Raw genomic sequence first — 14,305 nt, forward strand, 5'->3', positions numbered from 1 at the left:
GCTTTCAAACATCAAAATGTCATTTATTAATATGTATTTGTGTCAAAATGACATATAAACATCTTTCCCTATTCTATTTTGCCTGGAAACGCTTCCAACACGCTTGCGTGTCGCATAAAAAATAGGCGTTGGTTCTATTTCTAGCATGCACGCGTTTTCCGCACGAGCCGCGCCTGAGACTCCAATATTATGAGTTTCTTACTGTAAGAAACTGTTCCAGCGGGTGGAGTTTACTGGTACTGAATATTACCTGTGTATACTCCATGACTGATGACACCCAATCATAGAGCCGAGCGTGAGCCTCTGCTTCATCGTTTCTAAAGTCCTCCGTTTTGACCCATCCAGACTAAAACGCCCTCCGGAGATTCAAAACGAAAAACGGGTTGGCAGCGTTTCTAAACTTCTCCGTTTTGGGTCTCCGTTTTTGCCGTTTTAGTGTGGACGGGAGGTGCAAACGTAGCAAAAGGTCTCCGTTTTTAAACGAAAACGCAGTAGTGTGGACGGGGCCTAGACTGTCTATCTATTGTAAAGCTGTCACCCACTATATAATAGCAGCTCCAGTGAAATACCACAAGCCTAGCCTATGTTATTTCTTTATGCAGTTTTACATGATACTACAGCAAATGCATAAGTATCACAATTGCATTTTGACATGCCCAGTGCCTCGGGTGTACTGAAACTTCAATAATGATCCTAAAAGTCATGGCCACATTATTCACCATTGTGATGCTGTTGAAATGAGGATTCCTATTAGGACTGACTGACTCTGCGTGGTGGCCAATTTCCTCACTCATCTGGGTGGAATGTAATACATCTCAGGCAAATTGTTTGTGTCTCACCTCAAAATGTAGTCGACCCTGGAGGGGCTCTCCAGATTTCAGGGGAAATATTAGGAATTCATCACAGCGTAATTCGCCTACTCCGATTATTCCACTGCAACCAAATCCGATTTGAATTTGTGGCACTCTGGTTGGCATTGCTGGGAGCTACGCCTGCAATTTGTTTCAACGACAGGCCCTATTATAGAGCATTTACTCTGATCTGCATGAATATTATGCTAATAAGGGACTCCGTCCCATCCCTGCTTTGATCAAACACAACCTCTTCCTCATCTTCAAAGCTGCTTGGATAAACAGTGAAGTGGGGACACAGCACATGGGGAAGTATGTGATAAAGTGCTGTGATTATTGATAAATATAGTGGTGGAACGGTTTCTGGAAAATGGGAATTAAATGGTGCGTAAATATAATAGAAAAGACTGACGTGTTTTTCAATCTCATTTGATCAGCATATGCATCTGTATTTACATTCACAAGATCTGTTAAAGAAAACTCACATCATTTTGATTCCAAAAGCAGCTGGGATTAAATGAATAATGTAGTGTTATTTTTGAGATCGTGAAAATGTGTTGATATACAAGTTTACTGCAGTGCCTCAAGGGAGAGTTTATGTTGATGTTTTTTTTCTCTTCCAGTTACTCGTTTATTATTGATGATTGCAGCAAAGCTTCTCATTAGGCATTATTAAATATATTAGATGTGAATCAAAAATTATTGGCAGGAAACATGGCCAGTTGTGACAAACATTTGTACTCAAAAGCTCAGTCTATGACTTTCAAATCAAGCCTCATGTGAACGGGGCAATTTGCAGTTTAAAAATCTGAATTGCCATTCATTTATGCTTCCGAAGAGTTCACAAGGGCAGGCCATCATCGACTGACACCTTCTGAATAAAATATTACGTTCAATAAAATAACTAATTCACTGTTTATGAATTAAACAGTTGTTGATGGCTTCTGAAAAACATTCTGAAATGTTTTTATATCTGCTGTGGTTGTGCATTAGTATGAGTTCAGGGAACATAATTCACAAGAAAAATGAGTGTTGAAGTATTGAACTAGGTAGATCTTTGTGCAAGATGCTGTAAGCTGGCACTCTTTGACATGTGAAGCATTTATTTTAGTATTACAACACGAGAGTCTGCTGGGATGCAGCTTTTTTTCAGGGATTTTTTCTTTGGAGCGTTTCATCTGAATAATCTTTCCTCAGATCATGCATATTTAAATTGAGCTAAAAGATTGCAATGGCCTAAAAATATATTTTATTGAATATGAAATAATCTTAAAAGTGGAGCACCATGTAAATGGATCTTGAAAGCCGCTGTTTAGATCATGAGCCCTCATGGCCTGTTTTTGTTTTGCTGTTAAAAATCTACTGATCAGCAGTCAATAAAGGTATAGTTCACCTAAAGATGAAAGTGTCGTCATTTACTCACCTGTATGACTTTCTTTGTTTTATAGAATACAGAAGGTGAATTCTGAAGAATGTGATGGTTGCTGTTTTATATATGTGGTTACAAATAAGGAGAAAGGGGCTTTCAAGCTTAAAAAAGGATGCAAAAGCATAAATACTAATAAAATAAGTGGTTCACACAGCTGTGCTCAAAAGTTTACACACCCCTAGCAGAATCTGTAAACATATTAATATACTTTAACAAAATAAGACAGATCATAAAAATTGCACGATATTTTTCATTTTGTACCGCCCTCCAAAAGCTACTTGCATGTTTCCCAGAAGACAACTATCACAAAACATAAAAATAGTCATTGATCATCCATGTAATGTCACAGTATTAAGAATCAAGCATATGTACACTTTTGAAGGGGGTCATTTTTATAAATTCAGCTATTTTTTTGTCTTGTTTACTATATGTAAACATCTGTTTTGTGAAATATCTTATTCAGGATACTAAATAAAAAATAACATGCAAGATTTATGTCACGGTTTAAGAAGGTAGTCTATAAATAACTACAGTATTTATTAAACATAAGCCAACAACTCAAAACTATGTGCCTTGCACAAACAATACTGGCTAAAAAATTTGTGAAGTGAGGAACTGAAATGCAATGAACAGCTGTGATGATTAAATTAATATACATTTTGTATCTGTTTGTATGCAGATATAGTTGGATGTACTAATACTGTATATTCAATTTTATAAAATACATCATTTTCATTCTTATGGTGAACTATCACTTTTATAAATAATGTGTTTGCATGCACGAATTTACATTATTATATTTTACAATTTGACCGTGTAAAAGCATAATATAAATGCTAAATGTACTCTTGTATCAAGTAAATGCCATAAGCAAAACATGTTTAGCACATACACATTTTTGTCCAACTTTGCATGTCACCTTTACTGGCATTCAGACAGGTTAATTAATGGTGACAATCTGATGGCTTCAAAATCTCATGCAAACTTGCTTTTCTTGTGTTTTCAGGGTTTAATTGTCTTATTTTTCATTCTCAGGGTCATGTACAGATTAACACACTCAATCTTAGTTTAAAAAATGTTTGAAGGCTACAATTTTATTCGATTTTATCATTAGAATGTGAATGAAAAACAGCCAATTAATTTACAACCTAACATTATTATGGAGCTGCAATGGAGTTATGAATCATAATGGCACTTGTTTGTTTTATGTATTTTCCTTCTATGCCTCTCTCTTCTAGAGGGACTTTTGAGGCATTGCTTCAAAACTACTAACCCCATCCAAGTGAATAACTACAAAAAAACAAAAAAAGAAGCCTGGTCAAAATACCTCCTCTGTAATATTCTTCTCTGTGTCAGAAATTTTTGGGATTAAATTGAATTGAAAAACCCACAGGCAGGAGAAGATATTGGATGTACCTGTATTCCCATGTGACTTGCCTCAGGAACTAATAAATGGCGAAAATATGGTGACTGCAAAGAAGCAGATGCCTCAGATTGTACATTTATTTAATCGTAAACATAAGCTGTTTGCTGAAACATACATCACTTTTCCTTTCTTACCATTACCTAATGAAGTTCTTTTTGCTTTATGTGAAATATTCTTTTTTGAAATAAGTCAAAAGACTTTCTCCCTTGCATTGTTAAAAGAGAAGCTCAAAGAAGCTTTTATCAAAAAATCGGTTTGCCAGTACATTTTAATTGATGTATCACATTTATGGTCTTATTGAGTGAAAACGGAAAGCAGTATTTTTGAAGTATGATGACTCAACTTTAGCTTTTAATGAACCCAAGATTTCCGTTGAGGATAATTTGGACTAGACTGTGCGAGCCATAGTTCATAAGGAGACTATAGGTGGAGATCCTTCCCAACATCAAGCACTGCACCCTCCATACCTCCCTCTTCTCACAGACTCTCAACACATCAAAGCCAAACAACAGCAGCCCCACAAGCCTTCATTAAGACATAGAGCAGCCACTTATCTCCTCTTTGCTCTATTTAAGGTTTCAAAAATGAACATGAGGGGTGCTGACAAACTCATTTTAGATCTACAATGTTTTTTTTTCTCCCACAAACATATTTTTACATGATCGGACTTCAAAGTTGACAGTTGATCTGAACCCCTTTTTATATATATATTTCTGGTGTGCATAATTCTGTTATTGACAAAGGACATTTTGTTAATGAATATGGACGTACAGATATGAGAGTGAATAAATGATGGGCTCTAGGATATGTTTGGTTTGTTTTTTTAACATTGTATTGTTTACACTACAGTGAAGCTGTCTGCATCAGGTAAAACAATTTGCCAAATGTCAAACATTTTATTGTTTTGTTCGTTTATGCCTCAGTGATGGACCATGTGCATGAGTTCCCAAGATCTATTGGCTCATTCAACTCAATAAGCAAACAATTCCTGACAGAAGAGGAGTATTGTCTACTGTGGCGTGCATGTATATGACTTCCTTTGAACTATAAAATGAGTTTGAAATATTGTGCAATGGGTCTTCAAATGAAAACGTATCAGTCTAGTGTTCTCTAAACTCTAAAGGTGTGCAATATAAAGGATCAAAAACCACGCGCCACCATCTACATAAAATACCCTCAGTAATCATTACAGATGCAAAGTCATATTAATGTCGCCCAACAGGCACACTTGCATGGTGATGTGTCCCCAGTGGTTATTATTTAATCAGCAGTAAATGGTCTTAATTAGTAGATTAGTCTCTTTCCAATTAGCTCACTCTGTAATTGCCCTAATCTACGACTGCAGTCCTTTGAATCCTAATTTAGAGCTGTGCATTTAGATTCACAAGGGACCTATCAAATGCGTCATTATAAACCAAGTTATTCTCACATAAACCAGCTGCTTATGAGCAATTCCGGCCCAATTTGGAGAGCAGCTGTTGTGTTTTTGTTTCTATTGTGCCGTCATTTGACTTGTGAAGTCAAGCTGCACTTTTTGCCTTTTTATGCAAGCTGAATGAGACCTTTGAGGTCCATTTTATTTTTTTTATTGCCCATTGCAATGTCCCTCTTTCAGCATGACTTTTCAGCATGACATGTCCCTGCATAATTTTAGAGTAGAATGAGAGTGGTCACTCATTACGCTTAATCTGTCATTTGACACAATGTGGAATCCTGCAAAAGAGCCAGGCAGACGGCCGTACGCAAGTCGACTTGCGCCAAAAGAGTAACCCTTGAACTTGACGCACAAGTTGACGAACTTGAAGCCGTTATGAGCACTTTTATCATGGATGGATTTTTTTTTCCAAAACAAATATATACCTATTGACACCCATTATAAAGCTTGGAAGAGCCACGACATTTTTTAATAGAACTCCGATTGTTTTCGTCTGAAAGAAGAATGTCTTATACACCTAGAATGGCTTCAGGGTGAGTAAATCATGGGCTCATTTTCATCAGTGAACTATCCCTTAAAGGTCATTACATAGTATTGTGCATGGAACCTCGCAAAAAAAAAAAAAATTCTTTATTAATTGATAATCTGCCCCCGTAATCATAATTTGTGTGAAAAAGAATAAAAGTCGTTGGTGTTAAACAACTCATGGAAGCTTGTTTCCGCCACAGAATAAAAAATTAAAAAGGTAATTGCGAGTTTTTTTATCTCACAATTCTGATTTTTTATCTCACAATTGCGAGTTATAAAGGCAGAATTGTGTGAAATAAAGTCGCAATTGTGTGTTATAAAGTCAGAATTGTGAGATATAAAGTCGCAATTACAGCTTCCATAAGTTAACACCAACGACTTTTATTCTTTTTCAGAATTTTGTTTCCTCAGAATTGCATGTTTATATCTCACAATTCTGACTTTATAACACACAATTGCGACTTTAGCCTATATCACACAATTCTGACTTTATAACACACAATTGCGACTTTAGCCTATATCACACAATTCTGACTTTATAACACATTTTATTTTTTCCTGAGAAATGGACTTTATAACTCGCAATTGCGAGTTTTTATCTCGCAATTCTGACATTTTTTCTCAGAATTGTGAAATAAAAAGTCACAATTATCTTTTAAAATGTTTTATTCTGTGGCGTCCAGAACAACTAGTGTTTGGAATTTAGCAAAAACATTTTTTTGGAGTTTTGCAAAAGTGTAGGTAGAAAAGTTTTTCCAATGAGCATAGATTGAGTTTGAGTTTGTTTAAAAAAATAATTTGTATTTACCTCAATCGTGCATAACGTTTTTAATTGTACATTTTATTTGCATGTTATTTTTTATTCTATTTTACTATTTTTTTTTTTTTTATAATTAATTTCTTTTATTCATTTCTTTTAATATTAAGCAAAAATGAAAGAAACCAAATGATAGGCATGTTCTGTGAAATTAAGACTCAGTCTCAAAGAGGCATTACCTTACCTGCCCTGCACTTTGATGTCCGAGATGGCGTAGAAGTATCTAGAGAGGTTGTTCTCATCTACCATTGTGGCTCCGGTGGCAGGCCGTAGAAGTCTGATGCGAAGGTCAGTGAGGGTGAAGAAATCCCTTAGGTTCTTGGTGGTGTCCAGCTGCCCATACAGAGAAGCCATGTTGTGCAGTCTCGGACCAGCAAGAAGGGCGAAGCGGTCTTTGATCTCAAAGCGTACAGTTTTGTCGTACTTCCACACATAGCCTGTTGAATAGACCTCAGTGCAGATGATTTCTAGCATACTGCTTTGGGTCAGCTGATGTACAGCTTTTGGCTCCATAGTAAAGGCATCCAAACAGTCAGCTGCATAAAACTGGTACGGCTGCCACGTACGACCGTAATCCAGCGACTTCTCCAAGACTAATTGCTCAGGTCGGCCAGACTCGAAGGTAAGGACAATGTCATCTGTGAGTTCTATTGTTTTGTTCCAGGACAGCGTGATGTTGACCTGAAGGGGCTTCGGATATTTCTTCCAGGAGGTCGACTGCCAGAATGTAGTGGGGTTTCGTCCTTCAGAGTCAAACATGAGCTCGGGCGGGTGGGCCAGCTCCTCGGTTTCAGCGTCGCATTCATTATTACACATATATGGGTTTTCCTGAAACACACACAGACCGGATTTGTTAATTTTGCAGTGAGCTAATAGTAACAGGTTTGCAGCTAGACACTGGCACTCATTTGAGGTGAACAGAGGGAACCCACACTGAGATGTTTGATTCTCCACATGAATCACGATGTTAATGAACATATTCTTTGGTGAAAACACTTCAGTCTCCATTAACGCAATAAGTTGGACGTTTTCCTGAGGTGACTGCTAAGCACGGTGCTCAGAATGGCCATTGTGTGCATTCGGAGTGGTGTGTCTCACGAGAGCTGCTCAACGGTTACCCGCTCGCTCGCAACCACCCAAATTGCTAATGTAATTGATATTCTTGCTTGTTGGCCAGTTGGAATGGGAGTGGAATTCAGATGAGTGAAGTTGAAGGTACACACAGAGCTCCATGCATTTTTCATGTGTCTGTGTCTGCCCTGCACCGCTGAGCCGCTGTTTCTCAGATCAACTTTTTCATTAACATTCAGCACACCTCTGAGCCATAGCACAAATGACAATCAGCCATGAACTTTGAGGAGACGGCCATTAATTTCCGTCTTGTATACATGTTTGATCGGCCGCAATTGTCATAAATCTTGTTTTGTTTCAGGCACAAACAGCGGCGGAATGCAATTACAAAAGATGCATAACATCTAAAGGCTCTTGGGACAAAAGACTCAGCTTTGTTTGTGCAATAATTTTATCCCCATCACTGCTGTCAGTGGAAGAACGGACAGATTGTGATGCTTCCTCACATCAAGCTTCCTCACATCAAATTAATTATCTACTCTGCGTTGTTGGATCAAAATGTGTTTCCCTTGTTTGTTTCGTCCAGGAATGTTCACAGGAAGATTTGATCTGAGATTCTGTGCTGAGCAAATACTGTTTCAGTCAGGCACAAGTGTTTAGTGAGGCAGAAGGATCACATCTACTTTAACAAAACATTCATCTACTGGAATTCATGTCATTCCAAAACCTTATACTGGTTTTCATGGAACACAAAAATGTACATTTCTGAAGAATTTTTACACAATTCTCACCATACAGGGAAAGTTCATAGTAACCAGGGGCTTTCAAGCAACAAAGATGACATTAAAAGCACAATAACAGTATACAATATATGTGTCATATTTCATATGTGTCATATTCAGAGTTGATTCCAGAAATTGAAATGTGCTAGCAAACAGGATGCAGAATTGCAATTTAAAACAGCCCACTATGCTGCTTGATGTTGCAAACTGGAATTTGTTATCATATTATTTCAATGTATTATTGTAATCATAAACACACTGGTCTATAGTACAAGGTTTTACTGTTTACTGCACTTTGATACTCTTCTAGTTATTTACCTATAGCGAATAATGAATCAGAAGTATTGCACAATCACACAAAATAGCTGGCTTCCAAGTTGAAAAATAAGGTGTATATAAACGTATACTTGGCTTTTATGTAATTATTTACATTAAAATAAAATATTATCTTAAAAATTCCAATTTTACACAACCATGTCTTGCAGGTGTATATGAGGAACAAGATGGAAATTGCCATTCACTTATATTTATTTCAGTAGATTATACCACACAAGCCTTTCTTTCTTTCTTTCTTTCTTTCTTTCTTTCTTTCTTTCTTTCTTTCTTTCTTTCTTTCTTTCTTTCTTTCTTTCTTTCTTTCTTTCTTTCTTTCTTTCTTTCTTTCTTTCTTTCTTTGTTGTAGCTCAGTTCTTGGCCGCTATAAACAGTCATTTGGCAAGAGCAATGTAATGATTCTTCAAAAGCATCTAATTTTGTGTCCCACAGAAAATACATATGGGTTTAAGAACAACATGTGGGAGATGAGGATAATTTTTGGCTGTAATCTTCTTTTTAGTCTTCATGTTACTGAACCATCGGTCCCCCTCTGTGTGCATTTAAAGTAGAACAGATTTACCACCTGCACACATATACTATCATTGATTTCTTCCTCCAACCACATTACAACACTTACATACCCTGATATAGACAATACTGAGTGGCTTAATGTGACAAAGAGGGCCAGGCCTTCCACTGGATTCTCCTCCAGTGGCACCCTGACCAAAAGCTGCTGCCTTATCCCGATCAATACGCTCTCTCCTCTTAACACTTGGGGATAGAGTGACCAATGTTGAAGGTGGCCATTGAAAAAATCGATGTAGATTATATCCTATTCCAAGTATGGTCTCTGTTAGAGGAGGAAAGACAGTGTAGTGGTGCTCATTAGAATAGCTGACATCTCCATCAGCAGCACTGGACCACAGCAGTAATTTCCAAAGCTGCTCTCTATTAATCCCTGTTGATTAGAGAACCGCCATAGAAGTGTGCATCACAGACACTTCAACATAAAGGTCATGTTAGACTGGTCGCTAATGAGGTCCTGCCTCATAAAGCCAAAGGGGCAATCCAATATTGTGTCTCGGATTGCGGTCCAATGGTTTGAACTGGGGATGTTAGGGCATTCATCATACGATCATGTATTAATTGAGAATTTGTGAGCTCCAATGAAAGTGTTCAATGTTATTACCCGAACTGATCCAGTGCAGAAAAACAGGTTGTACATTTCAAACCTAAAATGAATAATGGTACAGAATTGGAAGATTATTATATATAGTACCTATTTTCACAAACTAATTTTTAATAATTTGGCCACAGACACAAGCCTTCAATTAAGCATATGAATTACTGTTCACTGAACACAACATCATCTTTTGTAATTCTGACAATAAACCAGTATTGAATGACTAGAACTGAATCTAAATTCTGTTGAATAATAATAACGTTTCAACTTCATGAAGATTATATATTTTCTTTTATCAAAACACACTTTGATCATTATTTTGATTACTACATCAAAATATTAAGTAATCATAGCAACAATAACTGAAATAAAAAAGACTATCAAATAATAAATACAAAATATTCTCTACAGTTCAAAAGCTTGGGGTCCGTAAGATTTTTTTTTTATATACTTTTGAATAAAAATACCTAAAAAAAACAAACAATAGCAGATGTGATTGACATGAAGGTTGTGAGACTGACAGGCCTAGACCCGTTGATGTGGTCCGGGACAGATTATGTGGATGAGGAACATAAATTCATTGGCCAGTGACAGCAGGGCCTGATGAAGGTCCAAGCTGCCCAACAAATCAGATGATGGGACAAATGTTTTAGAATCGCACCCCAGATCACTGACTGAAGCCTGTAAATTCCCCATTCCTTCTATGCACAGAATCACTACCAGTACCGGCAACCAAGTTTTAAAGAACAAATGGTTTCCTGTGATAAAATGCACTGAAAAACATGTATGCAATTTCAATGTTTTACGTAAAGAAAAGAAAAAGCTTTTCAATGAAATATAGCAGTAATGTAACACAGAGGAGGTTGTGTGATTCACGGTTTAGACTTTGATCAAGGAAAAGACTGAGGAAGTCTGGCTTCAATGTCATGTCTGATTAATTGTATTTATTAATCTCTCTTTTCTTCTGCTTTGACAAAGACAGGATAAGCTCTTTGTGGAATTTACGAAGGAAGAGTGTCAATATTTCACGAACAATTCAGTTTCTTTAAACATGTAAATCTCTGGGATGTATATTTGTATTGATATAATGCATTCAAATTATTTGACATTGTGGTTATGAGTTAAGAAGGTCTGTAATACCCAGAGAAGGTTATTAGCATTCCCATTCATCTTAATGGCAGGGTTGTTAACTAAAACTATAATTTTTTTTTTTTTTTTTTTTAATTGAAATAAAATAAAATAAAATATAAATATCAGATGAACATCTTAAACAAAACAAAACGAAAATTAGAAATGTTTCCTTGTCAAGTAACTGAAATAAAATAAAATTGTAGCTAAAAATATATATATATAAAAACAATAAAATGACAAAAACACAACAAAATTACCAAAGCTTAAACTAAAATGAAAATGTAAACTGAAAATATAACACTAAAAGTTAATTTAAAATATTAATAAACACTATAATAGATGCCTACATAAATCATACTTAAAGAAAAGTAGTTACTATATCTATGTTGGTTGCAAATATGGTCTATTCGGAACTGCTGAAACTGGTCATAAGCAATTCCAGTCTCACTACCTGTTACATACCTACGTAACAATGTCACAAGTCTGAATAATGCTAGCCTATTTCTAATAGGCCTATGGTCTTCATTGAGGTCTTTGACCCGCTCTCAAACACTGTAGTTGTAGCTGAGACTGGAAGAGTTTGTTTCGTGTTGTCTAAATGTCGAGAAGACGCTGTTTTCAGTGCTGTGAATCCACTTTGATGTACTTCAAATAGATGAGGACTCGCACTGGAATTGATACGGAAAACCGACGCCATCTGTTTGTACCACTGTGTATCAAGCATCGAGGAAGCCTCCAGAACTAAAATTCAATAGCATAATATAGGGTCACTTTAAATGGCAGTCAATGGGGAAAGTTTTTAAAACCAGATGGTGAATTTCTGGTATCTATCTACCAGCAGGGGGTAACGGCATCATGCTAACCAGCCGAACCTTGACCCTCTTGTTATCACCCCAAACTTGTGTCAAACGTGTGTCAAACTTCTTCTTCAGGTCCACTCTCTGAAACCAATGATTTCTGCTTTATCTGCTCTTCAGAAAAGTCCCCTCTGCACTATGAGAAGGATCCAATTACAACAAGGGTCTTCACAAGCAACTATATGAGATTGAGTCCCCAATCTCTCCCAGAGGAACAAAATTGCTAAGGCTTATATTGATGTAGGGTTATGGGTTAGCCCAGAATCACAAGGATACATCACATCCTGCCTCACACAGACCTAAAGCAAGGTTTCGACAGCTGAAACTAATGCAGACTCTGTCCAGGTATGGCAATCTTAGCTATGTCTATGGTGATGTTGAGCCACGCTGGCTGGAGGGGCCTGATAATGGAGAGGGCTGAGAGGAGGGACAGTGAGAGATTGTAGGTGCTGGCCATTTGACAGAAACTCAATAGCACTTTAATGGTCCATAGTCATCGAGGTGCTTTACTGCAGTGCAGGACTTACCCCACTGACCATGGGAGAAATGAAGCAAAGCGGTGGTGAACTCTGAAGCCAGCGAGACTTGCACACACTGCAGAATAAGATCTGTGGCGTAGGCCTGACAGATTGCCAATAGGATATGTGGAAATCACTTCACTGTCCGTAAAATGAAAACATTATGATAAGATCCATGGCCTAAGTAAATCCCCACAGGATCTCAGCGTGTTAGATATCTGTGGCATTAGGACACACAGGAAACACAGATCTGATCAGGTGGAGAAAAAAAATGATGGATTTGAACAGTTGTGCTGCCATTAAAGGGTTAGTTCACCCAAAAATGCAAATTCTGTCAGTAATCACTCACCCTCATGTTGATCCAACCCCGGAAGACTTTCGTTCATCTTTGGAACACAAATGAAGATATTTTTGATGAAATCTGAGAGCTGGCTCACTCCTCCATAGGATTCTGTGCTGTACGTTACACGCATCACACACATGACCAGTGTCGGCCAATAGTGAGCCTACGTGGTGACGTACAACCCAAACACGCTGCGCTGTTACACTACGTGAATTCATTCAGGCCCACACAGACGAAAATTAATAGTTGAATAAAGTTGTTATTTTTGTTGTTTTTTGCACACAAAAAGTATTCTGGTCACTTGATAAACTTGTGGTTTAGCCACTGTAGTCACTTGGACTATTTTAACGATTTCTTTAATAACTTTTCTGGGCCGGCAAGTTTCAATCCCATAGAAGCCTATGGAGGAGTGATCCAGCTCTCAGATTTCATCAAAAAATATCTTAATTTGTGTTCCGAAGATGAACGAAAGCCTTACGGGGTTGGAACAACATGAGGGTGAGTGATTACTGACAGAATTTGCATTTTTGGGTGAACTATCCCTTTAAATATACTTCCGTTCAAAACGGTTCACCAAAAAATCCTGAAAAACAAAAAAACAACAAAAACAACAACAACAACAACCTATTAATAGTAATAAATGCTTCTTGAGCACCAAATCAGCATATTAAAATGATTTCTGAAGGAACATGTGACACTGAAGACTAGTATAATGATGCTGAAAATTCAGCTTTGACATCACAGAAATAAATTACATTAGAAAACAGCTATATATATTTTTTTAATATGAATAATGCAAAATCCAACACATATCAGGCATACCTAATTCATGATTGCTAATAGTCTATTTTTTAATGTATTGGTTCTATTTCTGCATTGCGCAATGTAGCCCCGTCCACACCAAAATCTCTCCTCATGTATATTAATCATCCAACATCCACGAGGACAGACTGATTTTGTAAGTTTAGAAACTTCTGATATTTCATAACAAATCCCTCATCTTCCACAAGGAAAACCATAACAAAGGATGCCATCTGGAGAAGCAATCCAAAGTCATAACAATAGGTTGGTATATGTTTTATGCTGTGTAGAGTGTTGCGAATTTGAGAGTGTGCATGCAAACACCGAACTCTTCCACACTCTGCTCTGATTTTGTTTGTGCTGCGTTGCGGAGCATTTTTTCTCACGTAGTGTGGGCTGATGCATTTTCTTGTCTCGTCTGGTTTGGACACGGTGTTTTTTTAATGATTTGATGTGAGCGGTGGAAGCAGTGGTTGCATCTAAGCAGAAGTGTACGCATTACTGTCTTTCCTCCATGCCATGCAGTGTGCCCTTTAGTATAAAGACTTTGAGAAAGCAGGGACTCTGAAAACAGCAGAAGGAGCCTGAGCTTTGAAGTGAACTGAAAATCAAGTGCAACATGTTGTTAGGGTTTAGACTAATTGGGATTCACAGAGCATACAGAGACCAGAGGAACTTTACATTAATTAACAACTGGCCTCATTATCTATCCCATGGGGCTTCGTCCGGCTGGGGTAAACTTATCACCACTTCATTATCCAGAGGGGGTGGAAGAGGCCGGATACAGCAAGCTGTCAGAATTAAATCAACAGTTCTTC

General features: G+C 37.3%; 1 protein-coding gene across 1 annotated transcript in view; it reads right to left on the reverse strand.

Moving 5' to 3' along the window:
• The window catches only part of ntng1b (netrin g1b), a 54,597-nt gene that overhangs the window by 22,037 nt on the left and 18,255 nt on the right, over positions 1–14,305 (reverse strand). The window contains 1 exon segment of the mRNA XM_079875757.1: positions 6,671–7,314. Coding sequence (XP_079731883.1) covers positions 6,671–7,314 — 644 coding nt within the window.

Source organism: Squalius cephalus, assembly GCF_949319135.1.
Source record: "Squalius cephalus genome assembly, chromosome: 7".
NCBI classification, from domain to species: Eukaryota; Metazoa; Chordata; class Actinopteri; order Cypriniformes; family Leuciscidae; genus Squalius; species Squalius cephalus.